Below are 25,226 nucleotides of genomic sequence, written 5' to 3' on the forward strand. Positions count from 1 at the left end.
TCAAAAGAGGAGGTGAGCTCAGCAGGCTGTGTACTTCGAAAGTGGAATCCCCACTGGTAACTTGAGCAACTCTCAAAGTGGCAATGTGGATGAACAGAAGTTAACTACTTCATGGACATGAACATGAAAGATGTCACAGGGGTTGTCAGAAAGCCAGCTGTTTGCCAGTTGTTATGTAGCAAAACAATATTCACACTTAGAATAGGTGGGGCTATACCTCACATTATGGAGGCCATTGTGCCATCTTACTCTTCACAAGTCCAATAATGTTTATTGACCAGGCTTAATTCTGTTTTAAGGAACCCAGAAAGTGTTCGGCAACGCCACTTTGGACCTGGGAGAGGGCCTATCCATTTGGAAGAAGTCACTTGCTCAGGGTGGGAAAAGTCTTTGTTGCAATGCAGTAGGAGGAAGTGGCAGAAAGACACCTGCACCCACCAAGAAGATGTTGCTGTTTCATGCGGTTCAGAGCACGACGCCAATGGTGTCCCATTCAGTGAGTATGTTTGTTTCAAAATATCACCGGGAGCCACTTTACAAAATCAAAATATAAAAAACAAATTGACCGTAGTGGGAAATGTTCAAGAAAACTCTGAAATAAAGATGATCTGCAAAGAAATAAATATAAAAATAAATACAAAAATAAATTGATAAATGCTCACCCAATCAGTACTTCCTTCTCTGCATCCATTGGTTGACTGATAGTCCAAGATACTGTAGCTCCCTGTCCTCCATGTGTGCTGCGGGCATACTAAACATGAGTGCCTCTGTTGTGCCATATTTGACGTTTTCTCGTTTTTTGGATTATTTTTATATTCTAAATTCCAGAGAGCTTAACAAAATGGTAATCGAGTATGTGGCATTAGTGCAAAGTCTGAGGACACAAGTTATGTACTTAGATGTTGTATGAAACCCAAAGAATGCTTGCAGCCTGTATACCCTCTTCTGGGGTGTTTGTGTTGTAAATAGCAGCTCGTGGTTTAATTATTAAAACCGCAGATAATCAGACAGTCCAGAATCTTGGTTTTGTAATGAGCATTTTTGGTCAGGTAGATGTGTAGCAGATACATTTTAATGTAAGTAAACGTATGGCAGATAGATAGATAAGGAACTATATAATAAATAGATAGATAGATAGATAAGGATCTATATAATAGATAGATAGATAAATAGATAGATAAGGAACTATATAATAGAAAGATAGATAGACCTGCAATATATAATAGATATATAGTTAGATAGATAAAGAACTATCTTACTATATAAAAGCGGTCGGGATTGTCCTTCTGTCCCGTGAGTGGAAAGCGTAGTGGTATTCCACTTATCACAGACTTACTACTTGCAGCTTGCGGTACGAAGCGACATGATGTGAGCAGAGTTCTGGTGCTCCCATCGTTCCCTTGCTTTTGTGCGCGATGCGCTGGAAAAATAGACAAAATTATGTCTCTGGAAATAATTAATGTTGATGGAGTACAAATGCCTCACTGCGTAGTAAATATTAGGGGGGTTCAAAAGGGCGACCTCAATATAGAAAAAAAGTTTAAATTTCATCACAAAAATAACAGAAACTACGAGTATTAAAGTAATACCGCTCAAATGCAATATAACCAAATTAATGAGTTTGTATAAAATATCAAATTGATCTACATATTGAATTGCCAAGAAGTGGTCAACTTAAAAGTCGGTCGCCTTAAAAGGCGGGTCAGCCTAGTATAATAGATAGATGGATAGATAGGTCTGCAATATATAATAGATATATAGTTAGATAGATAGATAGATAGATAGATAAGGATCTATATAATAGATTGATAGATAGATAAGGATCTATATAATAGATAGATAGATAGATAAGGATCTATATAATACATAGATAGATAGATAGATAGATAGATAGATAGACCTGCAATATATAATAGATATATAGATAGATAAGGATCTATATAACAGACTAGCAGAATACCCGTGCTTCGCAGCGGAGAAGTAGTGTGTAAAAGAAGTTATGAAAAAGAAAAGGAAAAATTTTAAAAATAACGTAACATGATTGTTAATGTAATTGTTTTGTCATTGATATGAGTGTTGTTGTCATATCTATCTATCTATCTATATATAGCAAAATACCCGCGCTTGGCAGCGGAGAAGTAAAACAAAAAGGAAACATTTTAATAATAACGTAACATGATTGACAACATAATTGTTTTGTCATTGTCATGAGTGTTGCTGGCATATATATATATATATATATATATATATAATATACATACATGTGTACATATATACACACACATATATACTATGGGGTGCCAAACAGGCAAATACATTAATTTTCTGAATATATAAAGTTGGTGTCAAAATGTATAAAGTCAAAACTTTAATATATAAAGTAATTCCCGAATATATAAAGTCAAAACTTGAATATATAAAGTCACTGTCGGAATATATAAAGTCAAAACTTGAATATTATAAAGTCATTCCCGAATATATAAAGTCAAAAGTTGAATATATAAAGTCAGTGTCGGAATTTATAAAGTCAAAACCTGAATATATAAAGTCAATATCGGAGTATATAAACTCATTCCTGAATATATAAAGTGAAAGTCAAAATATATTGATTGAAACGACTCTGAACTGAAGTAAGTTAACAAAAACGTATTCAGAAAAATAAATTAAAAAAACACTGTTCGGTTAATGTTTTGAAAATGATGTATGTGCCCTGCCCAGGATTGGTTCCTGCCTTGCGCCCAGTGTTGGCTGGGATTGGCTCCAGCAGATCTCCGTGACCCTGTGGTTGGATTCAATGGGTTGGGAAATGGATGGATATTCCAGCACTGACTTTGTATATTCCGACGCTGATTTTATATATTGAAGTTTTGACTTTATATATTCAGAAACAAGTTTTGACTTTATTTATTCCGACAGTGACTTTATATAATCAAGTTTTGACTTTATATATTCGGGAATGACATTATATATACAAGTTTTGACTATATAGTTAAATTTAGTCATCATTGCATAACTTTTTCTTTACCATAGAAATTTAAATACTAAATTCAACTTCCATTCCTAACAAAGGTATTTCTGGCGACTAAATAGAACCTACTTATATCCAAATTCGAGCTATTGAGCTGTCGCCTGCCTGCCTGAATAAGTCACCCTCGCTTCGCTTTTACTTTTTTACCGTTCATTTAATCATGGCTAGTGGCGGAAAAATGTATAAAATGGAAGGAGGATTACACCGAGTATGGCTTTACCAAAACAATTATTGATGGCAAATCAATTATTCATAAAGATTCAATTGGTGATCTGTTTTTCTGTGTTAACCTCATATTTTTTCATACTTCTTCTCAAACCAAGGGGGTGCGAGGGTAAAAGGAACCGGGAAGCACTGATCAATGTAATCGGTGTACCAGGAAATCATGCATTGACAGAAGTTCCCCTTTGCTTGGAATTGAAAGTGTGATTAAATGCATTATTTTTTAACGCGTTATGGAGCACATGCATCGAAGCTTCTCAGCTGTGCTTGTGCTAAGAAAAGGAAACATTTTAAAAATAAACACGATTGTCAATGTGACCTTTTGTAAGTAGTGCCTGGAGGATTCAGTGTGGAGAAACTCTACAGACAACGTGTGTATTAACTTGTGGATTTTTCTGTGAGTATTTGGTGGCAGTGTGACGAAGTCACTTCTGTAAGACTGCGTTATCGTCGGAGCTCAGCTCAGAGCGAAATCAGATGAATGGGAGGGGAGATGATGACGTGACTCCCCCACCCGCCTTAACTGTCAATCCCCCACAAACACAGTCTCTCGGAATTTGCATAAGCACAGCCCTTTGCCTGCAATTTTAACTTAGTTACAAAGTGATCAAAACTCTCGTTTATATCCTGCGTCCTCTCATTAAACTTGTATCCCACATTACCCGTGGGCATGAGAAACGCCAGCGGCAGCGTGTCTATGAACTTAATTTAAACTTTAGGTTTATACCTTGCTTTCTTTCCGAAGTAGCAGCACTCATGAATATAGTAGTATATGTCACTCGCTCGCTTCTTATTGTTTCGCTGCCTTCTCAATTATATAATGCATGTTTTCTTCAGCGCTTTTTGGAGCTCTTCCTGGTTTTCTATGTACTGCGTTTACAGTCAGTTCACGTGATTACGTGGGAGGCGTGATGATGTCACACAAAACTCCGCCCCCACGGCTTTCGAGCTCAACTCCATTACAGTATATGGAGAAATATACCTTCCAGTTATGACCATTACGCGTAGAATTTCGAAATGAAACCTGCCCAAATTTTGTAAGGAAGCTGTAAGGAATGAGCCTGCCAAATTTCAGCCTTCTACCTACACGGGAACTTGGAGAATTAGTGATGAGTGAGTGAGTGAGTGAGTCAGTGAGGGCTTTGCCTTTTATTAGTATAGATAGATAGATAGATAAGGATCTATATAATAGATAATTAGATCTGCAGTATATAATAGATACAGTAGATAGATAGATAGATAGATAGATAAGGAACTATATAATAGATAGATAGATACAGTAGATAGATAAAGATCTATATAATAGATAGATAGATAGCTAAGGATCTATATGATAGATAGATAGATCTGCAATATATAATAGATAGATAGATCTGCCATATATAATAGATAGATAGATAGATCGATCTTTATTTGTCCCCATGGGGAATTTTGGCTTTTTATAGAAACACATTAGCGGGAAATACAGAGCTTCTGTAAAAAGGCAGAAGGTGGAAGTGTGAGCTTTGAATGCACAATGCATAGTCACAACAGACTGAGGTCCTAGCAGACCCAAAGAGCACGTGACAGGTCAGATGGCTCAGTGCTGTAGGGCATCACTATCAAGTGACAGCTCTGCCTCAGCACTTCATACCCTAGCAGTCTGAATAATCCGGTGTAAATGATGAACAGGGAAGCCGTCATCACTCTGCTGTCAGCTCAGCTCACTGTGAAGGTCTGACGTTAACATTGGCTAACGCCATTTCAGACTTCCCTTTAGCCACATTTCATCTTCCCTCTGAAGTCCAGCTCAAAGATTCACAAGCCTAAAAGGTGGGAGTCATTTATCATAACATGTACTGTGTAATGCTTTAGACTGCTTTTTTGTACAAATAAGTCTTTATTTACAAATTACAAAACACAATCCACAACAATACTGTTTTACCATACAACAAACACAGTCATTTTTCCATTTCCATCTCTGTGCTAAAACCCTCATCCCTCCAAAACATTGGACCAAACATCCATAGTACTTACATATGTTTTGGTTTAAACTCATCTCCCATCCCCTTATCATTCGGGGTCATTTTTGCTAAATCGCTTGTAATTCGAACTTTCCAAATTAGAATCATTGCTGTTATTGAACTATCTGGAGTATAAACACATGTTTGGTCTCTTTGTAAAGGTAACATTCTCTAGTTTCACCCTTAGTAGTCAGAATCACTGTAGGTGTGACTGATCAAAAGTTATGCACATTAGAACTCACAAAAAAATGAATTTTTTTGTTCTCGCCTAAGTTTTTTTATGAAAATAAAGGAAAATAAAGCTGCAGTAGGTAGGTGGGGACAGAAACACACTATGTACCAACAGAATAACTTGTTGACTACTCACATTTCAAATTTGAAAAGAATACCTGTAAAAATGACATTTTTTACACCAGTTTTTATGTGGGCATGCCCAGGGGCTTTTTAGAGGGACCATTATCCACATTTTGGAACGTATGGAAAAAGTGTAATAACTTTTGAATGCTTCAACCCACATATATCAATGAGGGCTCTACTGAAAGCTTACACCTAAAGGAATCTATATCTACACACAGTGTCACTCTATTAGTTATGGAAATTCATGTTCCATAATAAAAACAATAAAAAATACACATTTCTATGTAAAAATAGTCAATACAAGTTATGGGCCAAAAATATATTTATATTTTTATTTTTTACTTTTTTTATAAAATGCACACAAACTATATATATTTCTTTTACAAACTGTTACAACACAGCTCAGCGTTTTCCATGTGCCACTTGATGGCAGCAATCACTAGCAAGCAGAAAGCACAAGGGCGTGGCACGTCGCTCTCTCCCATTATACGGCCCGTGTGCCGGTTGAATACTTTCCAACGCGTACATGCATCTATTATTTAATCGAGCGTTTATTTACGTTTAAACTTCTACTTTTATTCATATTTAAACTGCGAAAAAACTTGGCGAAATCACAATAAACAACCACGCACCAACTCTGCAGACTGGCACAAATGCCACCTTCACGCAGTTCTGATCGTTTTGTTTACAAGTATAGCAAGTTACATATCAAAATGTTCGGCTGCTCATTGGCTGTAAGTTTTGAGTGTCAGTCACAGTGTCCAATCAAACTGGTAGATTCTACCAGAGTTCAGGGCTATACGTCACCCTGCAAGCTTTCTGTGACACTGGTTGGCTCTACGAGGTGCCAGTCAACCCCAGACCCGTCGTAATTGGCCAACTTAGGTGTCTTTCGAAAGCTAACACTTCCGTGTTTCATGCGGTAGCATGGTTATCGCCGACAGAAACAAATTACGCCTAATATGAGCAATATAAGTGAAAAAAAATTACTTAAGTGGTCTCAAGTTATGAAACGCGTTTTCTGGAGTTTTTGTCCCTTTGAGAATATATCGTGTGTTTTGGACCTAAATCGTTTTACTGGATTATATTCGCTGGAGCCTTACGGACACAATGGGATCAATACTGCTCGGAAATATTGATGTTTGACTTGCAGGGGGTCTTCAAAGGTAGGCACAGTCAACTCTTAAAAGTATGTACTTCTCTGTAAAAAAGGCTTTAGTGTCAGTGCTGTGGTTATTGTGTGTCAAAATGGTTTATATCTTCGGAAAGACGAGACTTTGAAGTTTCATTTGATGGGTAGGGTGTCGAGATGCATGGCAGATGGGCATGCACACATTACTGTAACGTTTTTGAACCGCTGTTATGTCCCGGGACCGGTACGTGTGCGCGTTAAGAGGTTTAAAGCCCCATTTCCCATTCCCCAATATCCACAAGCCCTTCAATTTCTCCTTAGCATCTCCATCCATCCATCCATCCATTCTCTTCCGCTTATCCGAGGTCGGGTCGCGGGGGAGCAGCAAGCAGAGGCCCAGACTTCCCTCTCCCGGCCACTTCTTCCAGCTCTTCGGGAGAATCCCAAAGGCGTTCCCAGGCCAGCCGGGAGACATAGTCCCTCCAGCGTGTCCTGGGTCTTCCCCGGGGCCTCCTCCCGGTTGGACGTGCCGGAACACCTCACCAGGGAGGCGTCCAGGAGGCATCCTGATCAGATGCCGAGCCACCTCATCTGACTCCTCTCGATGCGGAGGAGCAGCGGCTCTACTCTGAGCCCCTCCCGGATGACTGAGCTTCTCACCCTATCTTTAAGGGAAAGCCCAGACACCCTGCGGAGGAAACTCATTTCAGCCGCTTGTATTCGCGATCTTGTTCTTTCGGTCACTACCCATAGCTCATGACCATAGGTGAGGGTAGGAACGTAGATCGACTGGTAAATTGAGAGCTTTGCCTTACGGCTCAGCTCCTTTTTCACCACGACAGACCGATGCAGAGCCGCATCACTGCGGATGCCGCACCGATCCGCCTGTCGATCTCACGCTCCATTCTTCCCTCACTCGTGAACAAGACCCGAGATACTTGAACTCCTCCACTTGGGGCAGGATCTCTCCCCCAACCCTGAGAGGGCACTCCACCCTTTTCCGGCTGAGGACCATGCTCTCGGATTTGGAGGTGCTGATTCTCATCCCAGCCGCTTCACACTCAGCTGCGAACCGATCCAGAGAGCTGAAGATCACGGCCTGATGAAGCAAACAGGACAACATCATCTGCAAAAAGCAGTGACCCAATCCTGAGTCCACCAAACCGGACCCCTTCAACACCCTGGCTGCGCCTAGAAATTCTGTCCATAAAAGTTATGAACAGAATGGTGACAAAGGGCAGCCCTGGCGGAGTCCAACTCTCACTGGAAGCGGGCTCGACTTACTGCCGGCAATGCGGACCAAGCTCTGACACGGTTGTACAGAGACCGAACAGCTCTTATCAGGGGGTCCGGTACCCCATACTCCCGGAGCACCCCCCACAGGATTCCCGAGGGACACGGTCGAATGCCTTTTCCAAGTCCACAAAACACATGTAGACCGGTCGGGCAAACTCCCATGCACCCTCCAGGACTCTGCTAAGGGTGAAGAGCTGGTCCACTGTTCGCGACCAGGACGAAAACCACACTGTTCCTCCTGAATCCGAGGTTCGACTATCCGGCGGACCCTCCTCTCCAGAACCCCGAATAGACTTTTCCAGGGAGGCTGAGGAGTGTGATCCCTCTATAGTTGGAACACACCCTCCGGTCCCCCTTTTAAAGAGGGGGACCACCACCCCGGTCTGCCAATCCAGAGGCACTGTCCCCGATGTCCATGCGATGTTGCAGAGACGTGTCAACCAAGACAGTCCTACAACATCCAGAGCCTTAAGGAACTCGGGCGTATCTCATCCACCCCGGGGCCCTGCCACCAAGGAGTTTTTTGACCACCTCGGTGACTTCAGTCCCAGAGATGGGAGAGCCCACCTCAGAGTCCCCAGGCTCTGCTTCCTCGTGGAAGGCATGTTAGTGGGATTGAGGAGGTCTTGAAGTACTCCTCCCACCGACCAACGCCCGAAGTCGAGGTCAGCAGCGCACCATCCCCACCATATACGGTGTTGACACTGCACTGCTTCCCCTCCTGAGGCCGGACGGTGGACCAGAATCTCCTCGAAGCCGTCCAAAGTCGTTCTCCATGGCCTCCAAACTCCTCCCATGCCCGAGTTTTGCCTCAGCAACAACGAAGCAGCGTTCCGCTTGGCCTGCCGGTACCTATCAGCTGCCTCCAGAGACCCACAGGACAAAAAGTCCTATAGGACTCCTTCTTCAGCTTGACGGCATCCCTCACCGCCGGTGTCCACCAACGGGTTCGGGGATTGCCGCCACGACAGGCACCGACCACCTTGCGGCCACAGCTCCGGTCAGCCGCCTCAACAATAGAGGCACGGAACATGGCCCATTCGGACTCAATGTCCCCCACCTCCTTAGCATCTACAAAACCTTTTTTTCCCACTGCACATCTCTGGCCAGTTCTTCTTATCAGGATACACTTGCAATCCCATCTGTAATTCTTCGCCAGACTAATAACCAGCCCAATCAAAAAGGCCTCCCTTAGACTTCTGCCATTTCCAGCCAGACCCTCTTCTTTTCAAACGGACTCAATCTCTTATCATTATGACCAATCCTTCAACAATCGTCCACACTTCTTTTGTCCAGCTGGACTCCCACAGGACATGTGTGCTTGTCTACACCAGGGCACAGTCTGGTCAGACGTCTATACAGAAGTGGCCAAAAGTTTTGGCAGTGACACAAATGTTGTGTTTTGCAAACTTGCAAACTTTAGCATTTTCAGATTATTTTTTTACATGTTTCTATGGTATACTGAAAAACAATTATAATCATTTTCTAACTTTCAATGGCTTTTATTGGCAAATACATCCAATTTATGTAAAGAGTCAATATTTTCCCTGTTGACCCTTCTTCTTCATAACTTCTGCCATTCACTCTGGCATGCTGGATTATCAGCTTCTGGGCCAAATCCTGACTGATGGTGAGCCATTCTTGCCTTTTTAGTCCTTGGAGTTGATCACAATTTGTGGGCCTCTGCTTGTCCACCCGCTTTTTGCGAAATGACCACCGGTTCTCAATGGGATTAAGATCTAGGGAGTTTCCTGGCCACGGGGTCCACACTTTCAATTTTATGATCTCTGATCCATTTCGTTATCATTTTAGCTTTGTGACATGGTGCTGTATCATGCTGTGTTCACAGATCATCACTAAATTGTGTCTGGATCATTGGGAGACGATGCTCTTGGAGGACGTTGTGATATCATTCTTTATTGATGGCGGTGTTTTTGAGCAGAATTGTGAGTGGGTCCACTCCTTTGGATGAGAAGCAACCCCACACCTGGATTGTCTCAGGATTCATCAATGTTGGCACAGTGACATAGGGAGTCATGGTAGCGTTCACCTTATCATTCTCTGGACAATTGATTTTCTGGATGTCCCAAACAGTCAGAAGGAGGATTCATGTGACGGCTTGTTTTAATAAATAACGAGAAAGCCTTTGTCTTTTATTAGGACACAGTGATAAATAAGCAAAGGTCAGTTATGCTAATCGGTAGAATCTTAAAGAAACGCACTCTCGTTCAACAATACCACTTTATATCTTTCGTGGTTTTTTTTTTTTTTTATATAAAACTACATTTTTGTTCTAGAATTTTGGCAGCTTGTGGAATTGCCATTCCCTCACTTGAACTTTAGCTTGATTTAAACAATATGTTTTATACATAAGTAAAATAGCTTGTCAAGGGGAAAAAAAAACAACAATGAAATGGAGCAGAGGATAAGCAGTTGGGTCCTCTTTCAGAGAGATAAACGGCACATTTAATTCTGATTATATGCTGTCTGGTTTGATGTGCTTACCCAGTGCCTCAGTATGTTAAGTCGCAGATAAGGAGGGCTTATTCAGGAATGTGAGAAATGTGTTATGTCTGGCCTCTTTGCATTCTAGTGCCATAGCCAGCCCATCGCAAATCAAATTATATTTCACCGAGCAAAACAACATGAAGGTGCACAGATTAAAAAAATGACATGTGCCCCTTCTGCTAGGCTCATGAGCCATTATCAAAAAGAAAGAACAAATAAATTAAAGATGAATATGTTCACACAATTAAACTGTGAACCTTAAGGCTTTTGAAGGCCTTCAGCCTCCTACCACGAGCACAGCAAGTACGTTTAAACAAGGCCCACCGTATCTGTTGCCCTAATTCAAAGGCCTTGTGCCACGTAGGTTTTACATTTTGGTAAATGCCTCGTTGCTGGATCGAGTGTCTAGGAAATGTGCAGGGTCTGCCCCACTTTACAGTGCCCAGAGCTCATGCCATCAAGTAATCCCAGATGTTTTTTACAACAGCTACCTACTTTGCACATGTTGTTCTATTAGTCCTCGCCAATTCCTGCATGTTGTTATTTCTGGCCTGTTGACTTTTTCATCAAAGGAAAATGACAATTTAATAAGAGCTTTTACTTCATCCAGTGACTAATTAGAAGTGGCACGCGCCCGCAGCACTGTAACCCGAGAAGTCTGACTCTCCAGCAGCCTGACAAAGAGGACAGCGTCTCTTTTAAGTGAGGCCGTTTCCTAATTTGAAAATCATACCCAAAGCACGATGGGATCATGGTGTCAGTTCATCAGCTGCCAAAAATATTTGCCCCTTGTGAATACTGCTTCTCTCTTAAATGCCACATGTAGACCTTAAGAAAACAGATGGGCGTTACTTGCTCTAGCCACCCTGTTTTTGTTCAGTTTGTAACAAAGGGGTTAGTGGGTACAGTAGCTCGTCATTCTTGCTTGATCTTATTAGCCTTTATTTCATCAGGGATATTTTCCCAGGGTACCCTAGTGCAGGGGTCCCCAACTCCGGCCCTGGGGGACCACAGTGGCAGCAGGTTTTCATTCTAAAAGCCTTACATTAGTGGCCTGTTTTTGCTGCTAAGTAACTTAATTTGAATTAATTTTAGTTGAATTGCTCTTGAAGACGCCTTACACCCTTTAATTGTTACTTTTTCCTTAATTAGCTGCCAAACAAAAACAAAATACAAAACATTACCAGCAAACTGTGTCCATCGGTACTGAAATGTGGCATTTGGTGCCACTGCCTACCTGCCAAGTTGTTTTGCCTGCCTAAGGTAAAGTCATTTCTGATCGTCGGGTACAGGGGTCTTTTCATTGGATTGTCTGACCCAGCACTGACTCAGCTGTGGAACGACCAATGGGGGAGGCAGCTTGATGGCTGAGGTTTCCAGGACTCCAAATCCAAATTATATTATGTGATATCATCTACTGTTAAATTCTGCTCCGTACTTGTTATATTTCTATTACACTATTATATTGTATATTGTGCTGGGGGTTCCCCCTGCTCGCTTCACTCGCCAACCCCCCCCCGCAACCTGTGTTACGTGCCAGCCACTTCACGTCTCTGGCACTCACATTGTGAAGAGGGGGCTGAATGTACCCCTAGGAGACATGGTTGCTCCTACGAAACCCCCTCTTAAACGGTGATACAATCGGAAAAACATACAGTTTTTTTTTTTTACCTCCTCTTTGCTCGATCAACTACTGGTATGCTGCTGCTGCCGTGCCACGCTATGTAATCTGCATCTCGCACGGCGCTTCGAACATTTAATAGCCTGTACAGCAGTTGTCCTACTCTTTGTCTTTTATTTCCGGCCCTGGGTGTAGTTAAATCTCTTGACACAAATTCTTGTTTCATGGGACATGAGTTCTTTATATTTTTTAGTTAATAATTTAAAAAGGGAATAAGAATCTGAAAATCTAACAACATCTCATTAAAGTTTGATAAATTCTGAAAAGAATGATAACAAACATATATATGTAGGTTTTCAAATAAGCCTGATTTAAAGTATGACAAAAAAGTCACGTAAAAACATCATATAAAATTGTTGCACGAAATCATTGCTCTTTTAAGCTTAGGATTTTATATATATACAGTAGAGTAGATTGATGATTGATTATGTCCTCTTTTGTGTATTGTATTGTATTGATCCCCTTCTTTTAAACACCCACTGTATGTCCAGCCTACTTGGAAAGGGGCCTCTTTTTGAACTGCCTTTCCTGAGGTTTCTTCATTTTTTCCCTACTAGGGTTTTCTTGGGAGTTTTTCTTTGTCTTCTTAGAGAGTCAAGGGTGAGGGGGCTGTCAAAAGGGCTCATTGCGACACTTCTTGTGTAATTTTGGGCTATAAAAAAATAAATTGTATTGTATACAATATCTGAAAATAAAGACAGATGAAGGTCTTAGGAATGTTATTCTGCTCAGGTCCTAAAATATTTGAACAGTGCTCTTAGAAAAGAGAAAAGCAACAATTTCCGAAATGTCTGCTATTGCACAATGAGAGCAGCCACAAGCTTATAGAATTAAAGAATGGGTTTAATTAACAACAAGAATCAGAGCCTAATGAAGCAACTGGCTGGAGTGAAATTGGTTGGAGTTTGAGGCCCTGACTTAGTTGGCCTTCTGTTGGCTCCCTCACTTCACATTTCATTTCAGTGTGGGTGACATTGAAATGAAGCAATTCACGGGAACAAACCTTAAAAAACAAGTCAATTAAAATGAAAGGAAAAGAAGTTAATTAGCAGCAAAAACTAGTCACTAATTAAGAATAGGGTTAGAATGAAAACCTGCGGCCACTGTGGCCCTCCAGGACCGGAGTTGGGGACCCCTGAACTAAGGAATCTCAGTCACATCAATTAAAACCAAGCCAGAACAAGTTAATCAGCAGCAAAAAGGGCTCACTAATTAAGAAGATGGTTAGAATGAAACCTGCAGGACCGGAGTTGGACACCTCTCTTTTAATATAACCAGAGTGTGGATAATTTGTGACTCATCTTTGTACTTTTGTTGGCTCAACAAGTGGTTTATGTGCCCCACATTTCTGCTTATGGGGTGGCCAGTTCTTTTTAATGTAATGAGAGTCTACAGCATGGCTGTCCATTTGTTGGAGGTGTATTCCTAATACTTTCAGGTCACCACAGATTTTCCAGTTGTAGATGTTGTACTATATATGTATATCTATACTAATAAAAGGCAAAGCCCTCACTGACTGACTCACTCACTCACTCATCACTAATTCTCCAAGTTCCCGTGTAGGTAGAAGGCTGAAATTTGGCAGGCTCGTTCCTTACAGCTTACTTACAAAAGTTGGGCAGGTTTCATTTCGAAATTCTACGCCTAATGGTCATAACTGGAACCTATTTTTCTCCATTTACTGCAATGGAGTTAAGCTCGAAAGCCGTGGGGGCGGAGTTTCGTGTGACATCATCACGCCTCCCACGTAATCACGTGAACTGACTGTCAACGCAGTGCGTAGAAAACCAGGAAGAGCTCCAAAAAGCGCTGAAGAAAACATGCATTATATAATTGAGAAGGCAGCAAAACAATAAGAAGCGAGCGAGTGACATATACAACCATATTCATGAGTGCTGCTACTTCGGAAACAAAGCACGACGTAAACCTACACTTTAAATTAAGTTCATAGACAGGCTGCTGCTGGCGTTTGTCATGCCCACAGGTAATGCGGGATACAAGTTTAATGAGAGGGCGCAGGATATAAACGAGAGTTTTGATCACTTTGTAACTAAGTTAAAATTGCAGGTGAAGGGCTGTGCTTATGCAAATTCCGAGAGACTGTGTTTGTGGGGGATTGACAGTTAAGGCGGGTGGGGGAGTGACGTCATCATTTCGCTCTGAGCTGCGCTCCGCAGCTAATGCAGTGTTACGACTTTGTGACGCTGCCACCAAATACTCGCAGAAAAATCCACAAGTTAATACACACGCTGTGTCTAGAGTTTCTCCACACTGAATCCTCCAGGCACTACTTACAAAAGGTTACATTGACAATCGTGTTACGTTATTTTTAAAATCTTTCCTTTTCTTAGCACAAGCACAGCTGAGAAGCTTCGATGCATCTGCTCCATAACGCGTTTAAAAAATAATGCATTTAATCACAAGCAAAGGGGAACTTTTGTCAATGCATGATTTCCTGGTACACTGATTACATTGATCAGCACTTCACGATTCATTTTACCCTCGCACCACCTTGGTTTGAGAAGAAGTATGAAAAAATATGAGGTTAACACAGAAAAACAGATCACCAATTGAAGCTTTATGAATAATCGATTCGTCATCAATAATTGTTTTGGTAAAGCCATACTCGGTGTAATCCTCCTTCCATTTTATAATTTTTCCGCCACTAGCCATGATTAAATGAACGATCAAAAGTAAGAGCGAGAGTGACTTATTCAGGCAGGCAGGCGACAGCTCAATAGCTCGAATTTGAATATAAGTAGGTTCTATTTAGTCGCCAGAAATATCTTTGTTAGGAATGGAAGTTGAATTTGGTCTTTAAATTTCTATAGTAAAGAAAAAGTTATGCAATGATGACTACATTTAACTATATAAAGTCAAAACTTGTATATATAAAGTCATTCAAAACTTGATTATACAAAGTATATAAAGTCAAAACTTTAATATATAAAGTCAGCATCGGTATATATAAAGTCAATACTTGTTTCTGAATATATAAAGTCAAAACTTGAATATATAGCCTAAAGTCATTCCCAAATATATAAAAGTCAAAACCTGAGTATATAAAGACGGCGTTGGAATATTTCGGAATATATAAAGTAAGCACTGGAATATATAAAGTCAAAACTTAAATATATAAAGTCAGCGTCGGAATATACAAAGTCAGTGCTGGAATATCCATCCATTTCCCAACACGTTGAATCGGTCACGGGGTCTGCTGGAGCCAATCCCAGCCAACACTGGGCGCAAGGCAGGAACAAATCCTGAGTAGGGCACAAACATCATTTTCAAAACATTAACCGAACAGTGTTTTTTGAATTTATTTTTCTGAATACGTTTTTGTTAACTTAGTTCAGTTCAGAGTCGTTTCAATCAATAGATTTTGACTTTCACTTTATATAATCAGGAATGACTTTATAAATTCCGACGCTGACTTTATATATTCAGGTTTTGACTTTTATATATTTGGGAATTACTTTATATATTCAACTTTTGACTTTATATATTCAAGTTTTGACTTTATATATTCAGAAAAAAGTTATGACTTTATGTATACCGACGCTGACTTTATATATTCACAAAATAAATTTATTTGCCTGTTTGTCACCCCATACTATATGTGTGTGTGTATATATGTACACATTGTGGTCCCCGGCTGGGGCTGGAGCCCGGCCGGGACGCCCAGGAGGAGGAGCGGAGGGCTTGTGCCTCCTCCAGACCGCGAGGGGGTGTCCGTCCTGGTTATATTGGGGGCCTCGGGTAAGGGGCTTGGAAGCCCAGCCCTGTAGGGACCCGTGGCCACCGCCAGGCGGCGCCCCGATGCCGGTTCATCCCTTGTGGTCCTCGGCCGGGACGCCTTGGAGGACCAGAGGAGGGAGTGTGCCTCCTCCAGACCGAGAAGGGGCGTCTGTCCTGGTTATGCAGGAGGCCTCGGGTAGGGGGCTTTGAAGCCCAGCCCTGTAGGGACCCGTGGCCACCGCCAGGCAGCGCCCCAGTGCCTATTTATCCTGGGAGCCCGGCACTTCCGCCACACCAGGAAGTGCCGGGGGGAAGACGACCGGGGAGACACGGACGGCTTCCGGGTGTGCAGCCGGCACTTCCGCCACACAGGGGTGTGGCCAACGTTAAGTGCCGGGAAGCAGCTGGAGCCCATCCGGGTTCCCATAAAAGGGGCCGCCTCCCTCCAGTCAGTGGTGGAAGTCGGGAGGCAGTGTTGACGGAGCTGGAGAGAGGACAGGAGGTGGCCAGGAAGCAAAGCACAGAGACTGTGGGCCCTGGACTTTGGGGAATTCAGTGCCAGGGGCACTGGGGTTTGTGAGTGCACGTGACTTTTGGATATTTGTAAATAGTGTGAATAAACAGTGTGTTGGGTGCAAAAATGTTGTCCGTCTGTCTGTGCCGGGGCCAGCATTCACAACATGTATGTATATATATATATATATATATATATATATATATATGCCAGCAACACTCATGACAATGACAAAACAATTAAATTATCAATCATGTTACATTATTATTAAAATGTTTCCTTTTGTTTTACTTCTCCGCTGCCAAGCGGGTATTTTTCTACACATACATATATATATATATATATACATATATATATATATATATATATATATATATATGGATAGATAGATAGATAGATATGACAACAATACTCATATCAAAGACAAAACAATTACATTAACAATCATGTTACGTTATTTTTAAAATTTTTCCTTTTCTTTTTCATACTGTAGCGACCTGGGGTCGAGTCTTGAAGTTTTTTAAAGCAGATCGCTGCCGTGCACCTCTCCCAAGCTGTTGGCTAGCGGATTGCCAGCGTTATGCACGCAGCTTTACTCAGCTCTTCAAGTCCCATAGCGAGTGTCTCGGCAGCACGCAGCTGTACCCAGCTTCTTAAGTAACGAGTCGTGTCCCATACACCGCACGACTCCGAGTGTCTCGGCATTAATTGCTTAGATAAAATCTTAGCAATGAATAACAGCTCTGTCCTGTTGTATCTCTTTATTCACAGATAGCCAGTAAACAAAGCTCGACATTATTGCACTGCCATGGTCAAGGTCATGCATGAAGACACATTTCACATAAACGGTACTTTTTTTACAAAATAAATAACCCCGGACGGTGATGACCCAAACCCACCCAACTAATTGAACACAAACACAACAATTATTTACAAGTTAAGACATTAATAAATACAACAGGAAAAACATTATAAAAAGCAGTGAACGTACAACCTTCCCATAATGCATCACTCCAGCAGCGCTGACTGCCGGGTCGCTACAATACCTTCTTTAACACACTACTTCTCCGCTGCAAAGCGCGGGTATTCTGCTAGTATGTAATGTAAGACTACATCAATGTGATCAAATCCATAAGATACCCCCACAAGTTTCAGGAAGCACAATCTTTGTTCTAAAATCATTAGTAATGATGCAAGATAGGCCCTTTCTTAGATGCTGTGTTTCAGAATTATAGGATAAACAGACAAACAGACAAATCAAAAAGAATTAAATTAAAGTACAATCCAAAATTTTGAAAAATGAAAATAACCAAAAGTGTCCCAATTTTATAAACATTTCAGTTCTGGTCTGTTCTTTGTGTTCAGGATTTAACAGTGAGGACGGTTCCTGTAGGTTAGCAGACATGACCAGGAGAGGAGTGAGGTGCCTGATGGGAGTGGCAGAAATGTAACTCTTGGACGGGCAACAATTGAAACTAAGCAGAGCAAAATAAAAACGATCAAGAAGAATGTTAAACCAGAAATGAAGTCTAACCAGAGATGACTGCAAACCAGGAAATCCTAAAGCAGTGGACGATACTTACAGTGTTAGGCTTATTAGACTAGCTCATGGTACTGCCTCGCACACACAGTCATCGTCTCTGTGGAGTTCACATATTCTTCTCACATCTGCATGATTTTCTTCAGCATGCTTCTGCTTTTGTTCCATATTCTAAAGATTTGCACCACTGATGAAAAAACAGCATGTGCAGAATACGTTAAAATTTGCCAAAAAACACACCGATTGGCCTAAAGATGAATGGCGTCAAATTCTGCGGACTGGTGAGGAGAGTAAAACTGTTCTTTTCAGGTCTAGTGGTCATCTTCAGTATGTCAGACAACTCACGAGTATTGAATTCAAGCCATAGTACGCTGTAAAGACAGTGAAGTATGGTGGCACAAAAGTCAGGGCATTGGGATGTCTTTCTTATTACGGTGTTGGGCCTGTTTATCATATACCAGCATCACGGATCAGTTTGAATATGTCAAAATCCTTGTAGAGGTGATGTTGCCTAATGCCGTAGAGGAAATGTCCCTGAAGTGGGTGTTTCAACAAGACAACAGCCCCCCCAAACACACAAGTATGCAAGCAACATCTTGGCTCCTGACTAAAAGGGTTGAGGTAGGTAGTGGAGTGGCCAGCACAATCACCTCACCTCACCCTCATTGAAAACTTAAAGGTGCAGTTTCTGAAGCAAAACCCAAAAATTCACAGCAACTTGAAGAGAACTTGAGTTTGAAGAGAAAAATGTCGACACTGCTATTTTTTGGAACAGATTAATATTCATTTTCGTTGTTTCCTGTAAAAGAATAACACAGACTTGATAAATGTAATACTTATTTGAAACTAAATGTGTAGTGTTTCCACTACATTTCAAATATAGAAATAAAAGCTATTAAAAATATTTTACACGCTGCTATTTTTTTAACAAAACTGTATATACAGAACCCTCTATTCATCCGTCCTCTTTCTAACCCAAACCCTCTCCATACATTCATGAAATGTTTTGATTGCACCTCAACCAGCAATTTAAAAACTTTGTATTCAAAAGTAATATGCTACTCCACCTGTGATTTCATTTTAATCCTTCCACTTCTCTCAGTGGCCATGGATGCTTTAAGTTAGTGTAATTGTTCAAGGATTTCTGCTGCTGTATCTACTGAGAGATGCCCCTTTAAATCCAGGGTCCTCACTCAGTATGACGGTAGTTTTTTGCTAAACGCACTGTGTACCTGGTTCTAGGTCTGCCAGTTCGATTGATGGATGGAGAAAATGCAAAAGAAGGACGAGTGGAAATTTATATCAGTGGCCAGTGGGGGACAATTTGTGATGACGGATGGACTGACAAGGATGCAGATGTTGTCTGCAGGCAGCTGGGCTACAAGTAAGTTACCGTTTCTGTGAGAGCAACAGATCTGTCTTCCAACCCAAAGTAAGTGGCTGTTAACATTGTACTGACAACACATTTGATGCAGACATACTTGTACTATTGATCTATGCTTTGAGTGACAAAGCAGTAGCTGATGCACTACATATTTCCTCTGTTTTTTACTTCAAAATGATTCATAAACAGGATTATCAATGTATTGTTTGAGTGACACAGTGGCACAGATTTTAGGTTTGAAACCCAGCCTGAACACTTTCAGTGTGGAATTTGCGTATTCTTCCTGTGCTGAATTATTTTTGCTATGTGTTTTGTTTTTGCTCTCGCACTACAAAAGATATGCCTGTTAGGTTAAATGATGGCTGTATCGTTACTTGTAGGGATGAAGGATGGTGCACGTGTGCATGCTGATGGAGATCCACCTACCTTGTTGCACCTAATACTGGCAAGACGGGTGGCAGCGTCTTGTGCCGAGTACATTAGTGTGCGTTGTAATGAACTGGTGCCCTGTGCAGGGTTAATTCCAGCATGTTGCTAGGCTAGGGTCTTGTCAGGTTATATAGCGCCTTGATAGGTGGAGTGCAAGTTTGAAATACATCTATCTATCTATCTATCTATCTATCTATCTATCTATCTATCTATCTATCTATCTATCTATCTATCTATCTATCATATCTATCTATCTATCTATCTATCTATCTATTATCTAGTCCTTTCTATCTATCTATCTATCTATCTATCTATCTATCTATCTATCTATCTATCTATCTATCTATCTATCTATCTATCTATCTATCTATCTATCTATCTATCTATCTATCTATCTAATAGATAGATAGATAGGTTTGAGGTGCTGTTCATGTGGCTTGTCAGGGGCTTCTGCTGTATTCTTCATTTTCATAAAGCCCCCTATCAGCTCAGCAAATGGCACATATTTTACAATAATCTCTCCATTATATAAAAAAATCCTGCTTCGAGACAAGACTTTTTTCAAGAGATTTTTTTCAAGTCCCTCCCTCCTCTCAACCACGCCCACTGCCCTCTCACCTCTTATTCGTGTGAATGCTTTTGACAGACACATTTCCTGCAGTCTCAGCACATAAATGTTTACATTTTCCTCACTTTAAGTTCCCAATTAAAGAAGACTTGTTATGTCCAAATCTTATTGAAAAACTTCATCATGAATGGTTATTAACAGGAAAAATGAGTACAGGGGCACCGAGAAACAATGAAGTCAAACGAATTAACACCAAAAATGTCGATCGGTTACATGGCAAATTGGTTAAATGCATATCAGTAGACTATGCTGAAACAGTTGGTGGTGATGGTGCGGAAGATGAAAACATCAACTTACAATATGCCGAAGAATATCTACAACTATTAACACCATCCAGTCTTTCACCGGCCGAATTACTGTTGAAAGAAGGATGTATCCAAGAAAGGTAATGTAGTACATCTTCTGCGGATAACATGACACAACAAAGGATATCTTGATATGCCATTTGTATTAAAACATTAACAGTTTCCCGTTAGAATAGCTTTTGCAAAGACAATTTACAAATCTCAGAGGCAAACATTCGAACATATTTTATTTATTAGAGAGAAAGAAACGATATTCACTCAATATACTGTACGTTGCGTTCTCACGGTGAAAGTCCAAAAACGGAATCAAAATTTAATGCAGTATTGACTTAAATTTAATTCAAAAAATTGTTTTTACTTAAGTTTTACACTAAAAGTGTAAGTTTAAAAAATATTTGCATGTTAATTTCAAAGCCAAACAGGACAAAATCGTATTACGCAACAAATACCTCCAACGCAACATGAAACATATTTTTCTTTCAAATTATTACGTTTTACTATTTTTTACTATGGTTAGTTACTCACTGTAATGTAAAATAGTTAGTTCTATTATGCATATGTAAAAATTCCCATGAAAATAAAAATCTGTTTAAATTGTACATCTGCATCCCCATACGCGAGCGGCAGAACCGTAAAGAGGGTAGCGCATAGCACCCACCCGGGTGTTGGTGGGCAAAACGAGCAGGGGGCAAAGCCCCTAGTATTAATAAATATTGAAAAAATGTAAAAAAACACACAGGTTAGCTCATTTTATTTTTTTAAATAATGTCACCACATTCCAATCAAATCAGTCAAAGCATTTTTGAAATTTTGGGGTATTTAGTTTTTCTATTCTGGGTGGTTTTACCCTTAAATATTAACATATTGAAATGTCCTTTCATAGTAGTTAGCTGCTGACCTAAATGTACTGCCATCCTGCTTTTTAACTAAACGGAAAATGGTCTTTTTGTGGATAAGTGAGTCAGTCAATAGATAGATAGATAGACAGATAGATATGGACATGCTATAAAATAGTCTCAATATAAAGTCAACAGCTTGAAATGCTCTTTTTACGCCAGCAATTGAGGAAAGTACAATATTAGATTTCTATTTTCCACCAGAATTCTTTGAAAAGTCTGTGCAATTGTCCTCGACGTGAGGGTGGAGCAGCAGGCTTACTAGTCTTTATATTGTAGACTGTAGCTTCTTTAATGGTAGACACCATCCCAGTACTTTTCGAATGCACAAGAGAGCCCAATGTAAAGAGACACAAGTTCTTTCAGCTGGAGCCCTGAGGCGGCTGAAGATCCTGCTGAAGACGGCACAGACACACCAGAGGTGTAACTTAAACTGTTAACTTCATGGCCTCTAAACTATACAGCCTATTTGGCAGATCAAAAGCGAAATATGAACCATTTCATATGTGCCAGATAAATAAGCTAAGCCAATTGGCATGGAAATGGACACCCAGTGACACAGAGTAACACCCCATTAATGCGTCAAAAGGGAGTACATTCTGGAAGCTGATAGTCATGCCGAGTCTGTGTGTGTGTGTCAAGACGAGGACATAGAATGGCAGAGGGGTGGACAGCTTTTCCTTTTCTATTCCTTGACATATTGAGTGTCACTTGAATTCTGAAAGTTGACTGCTCACTCCAGAGTCGAGGAAAATTCCCCAGAATTTGAATTCTGTGGATTCCATCCTGCTGGGAATTTCTCCTGGCTTTTCTTTAGCTGATAGTTTCAAGCTTAATCCTATATGGAAAAAATGTATCTAACAGTAAAAACGATAGTTAGTGATTAGCGATAGTCATTTTCTGTTTGCCGAGAATGACAGAGGACTGGGTGAGCAGTGTGTTCAGAAGTCATGACACAGAATGTTGAAGGCCACTGTTCCCTTGACATGAGTGATGCCACTAGCAGGGAGGAGGGAGAGGTCAGCAATATGCACAAGCAAGCTGTTTGGCTTTGAATGGTGGGAGTCATATGGAATCGATGTGCCATATTCTGAAACAGAACGTTGTGTACGGTTCATCTAGTGGTTAAATCTGAATTGCACGAGATTCATTTAATTGAAATTGATTCAACAGAGTGTAAATGCAGTCCCATCACTTGGGACACACTCACTTAAATGCATCATTCTCAACACACTCTTTCCAATGCATTTGTTGCATGTACTAATAAATTTGTAGAAGCGCTACGTGACTTAAGAACTTCCATGCCAAGCAGGCCCTGATTGGATGTCTGAGGAGACATGTTTGTGTCCAAGTTCACCCATTTGTCGTGTCAGCAATACCGTCATCACCTGTGGAGTTTCATCTTTATCCCGGATCTTTGCTTGTGTATGGACATATGGACTGTCTTATGCCTGCCTGTCGTGTGAGTAGTGAGTTGGATTTATCATTGTGCTTTGTTAGAGGGAGAGCTCCCAAACCTCACCACCCCTCGCCACAGCAAGATGTTTCCTGGATTGTCGTTTTTCTCCTTCATTCCACGTCATCTGTCATCACTGCATATTGGACTGTGTTGTGGACTTGGTCAGTGTTTATTGTTAGGTGTTTATCGTGCTTGAGCTAATTTTGGGATCAAGTGCTGATGAGGGATTGTGTTTTTGTTTGTCTAGTTATAGTCTACCTTCTACTTTTTTTTTAATATATTCAGTTTCATTACTGTTTAATCCATTTGTTTCCGTGTCTGTGGATGTGAATGGTTCGAGTTCTGTGCCACTCTTAGAGACGGTTCACTTCAATACTGAGGAAGCTCTAATGCTAGGTTTGTTGACTCCTTTTTACTTTACAAAAAATCTACCTCGAGATTTTGATGAATCTCGATGTTTTAGACCACCCTGAGTCAGAAAATACCATTTTTGGAACTATGTCTGTGTGTGTGTCTGTATGTGTTTGATAAGCGTATACAGTACTTGGTAAGTTAGAACATTCGAACACTCTAGACGAGAACAGGCCATTCAGCCCAACAAAGCTCGCCTGCCCTATCCACTTATTTCCTCCAAGAAAAGATCAAGTCGAATTTTGAAAGTCCCAAACATCTTACTGTCTACCACACTACTTGGTAGCTTATTTCAAGTGTCTATCGTTCTTTGTGTAAAGAAAAACTTCCTAATGTTTGTGCGAAATTTACCTTTAACAAGTTTCCAACTGTGTCCCCGTGTTCTTGATGAACTCATTTTAAAATACAAGTCTCGATCCACTGTACTCATTCCCTTCATAATTTTAAACACTTCAATCATGTCACCTCAATCTTCTTTTGCTTAAACTGTAAAAGCTCAGCTCTTTTAATCTTTCCTCATAATTCAACCCCTGTAGTCCTGGACTCAGCCTAGTCACTCTTCTCTGGACCTTTTCTAGCGCTGCTATGTCCTTTTTGTATCATGGAGACCAAAACTGCACACAGTACTCCAGATGAGGCCTCACCAGTGCATTACAAAGGTTGAGCATAACCTCCCTGGACTCGTACTCCACACATTGTGCTATATAACCTAACATTCTGTTAGCCTTCTTAATGGCTTCTGAATACTGTTGGGAAGTTGATAGCGTAGAGTCCACTATGACTCCTAAATCCTTCTCATAAGGTGGACTCTCGATTTTCTGACCGCCCATTGTGTATTCAAACCTAACATTTTTACTTCCTATGTGTAATACTTTACATTTACTGACATTAAAATTCTTCTGCCATACTGTAAATCTGACCAAGCCTGTATGCTATCCAAGTCCTTCTGTAATGATATAATGGATTCCAAATTATCTGCTAATATGTGTGTGTGTGTGTGCGTGTGTGTGTGCGTGCGTAACCACGATAACTTGAGTACGCTTTCACTTAGGTCAACCAAATTTTGCATACAAGTATTTGGTACAAAACATAGATTTCTATCAACTTTTGAGCTATTTCTTGTAATCATAAGTGGTACTTTTTATTCATGCAGCTGCAGAGTCTGATTTATTCAACTTTACTTTTATAATAATTGTTCAACATATTATTAATATGATTTGATTTGCTGTTGATGGTTCTTTAATGTACAGAATATAAAAATATAATCATTGTCTTGTAGTTTACTCCTCAAATATCCATCCCCATATCTGAGTATACGAGAAAGTGGAGGGGAGACCACTCCCGATTTTTTGAGTTTGACTTTAGTTTCAGTTTACTGAAGTTGTTTTGGTAGCGCGATCCTTTACTGTGTTGGTAATGACCCCTGCCTGTCTTTGACTGTGATTTCTGACTTATGTTTTCAGTCATGTTTGCTCTCAAACAATCTCAGGAGACCCCATGTCTCATAATGCTGGGAGGCCATTGTGCCCTTTTTATAGCTGTACCTGGAATTTGCTATTTATTTACATTCTGGAGCAAAAGCTCATTCAGAGGGATATAGCGAGAAGAAAGTAACAGTGATTGTGAGCTGAATGGTGGCACTGTATTTACACGGTGGGGAAGTAGAGAGCCCCTCTACCCGTTAGAATTTTAATT

The 25,226-nt window shown here is 40.7% G+C and overlaps 1 protein-coding gene across 2 annotated transcripts in view; it reads left to right on the forward strand.

Moving 5' to 3' along the window:
• prss12 (serine protease 12) overlaps window positions 1-25,226 on the forward strand; it is a 138,091-nt gene that overhangs the window by 52,245 nt on the left and 60,620 nt on the right. For both annotated transcript variants that reach the window (XM_039759608.1, XM_039759609.1), the window contains exons 7-8: window positions 300-496; window positions 19,262-19,403. In XM_039759608.1, coding sequence (XP_039615542.1) covers window positions 300-496; window positions 19,262-19,403 — 339 coding nt within the window. The remainder of the gene's footprint in view (window positions 1-299; window positions 497-19,261; window positions 19,404-25,226) is intronic.

This window comes from Polypterus senegalus, chromosome 7, assembly GCF_016835505.1.
Source record: "Polypterus senegalus isolate Bchr_013 chromosome 7, ASM1683550v1, whole genome shotgun sequence".
Taxonomy (NCBI): domain Eukaryota; kingdom Metazoa; phylum Chordata; class Cladistia; order Polypteriformes; family Polypteridae; genus Polypterus; species Polypterus senegalus.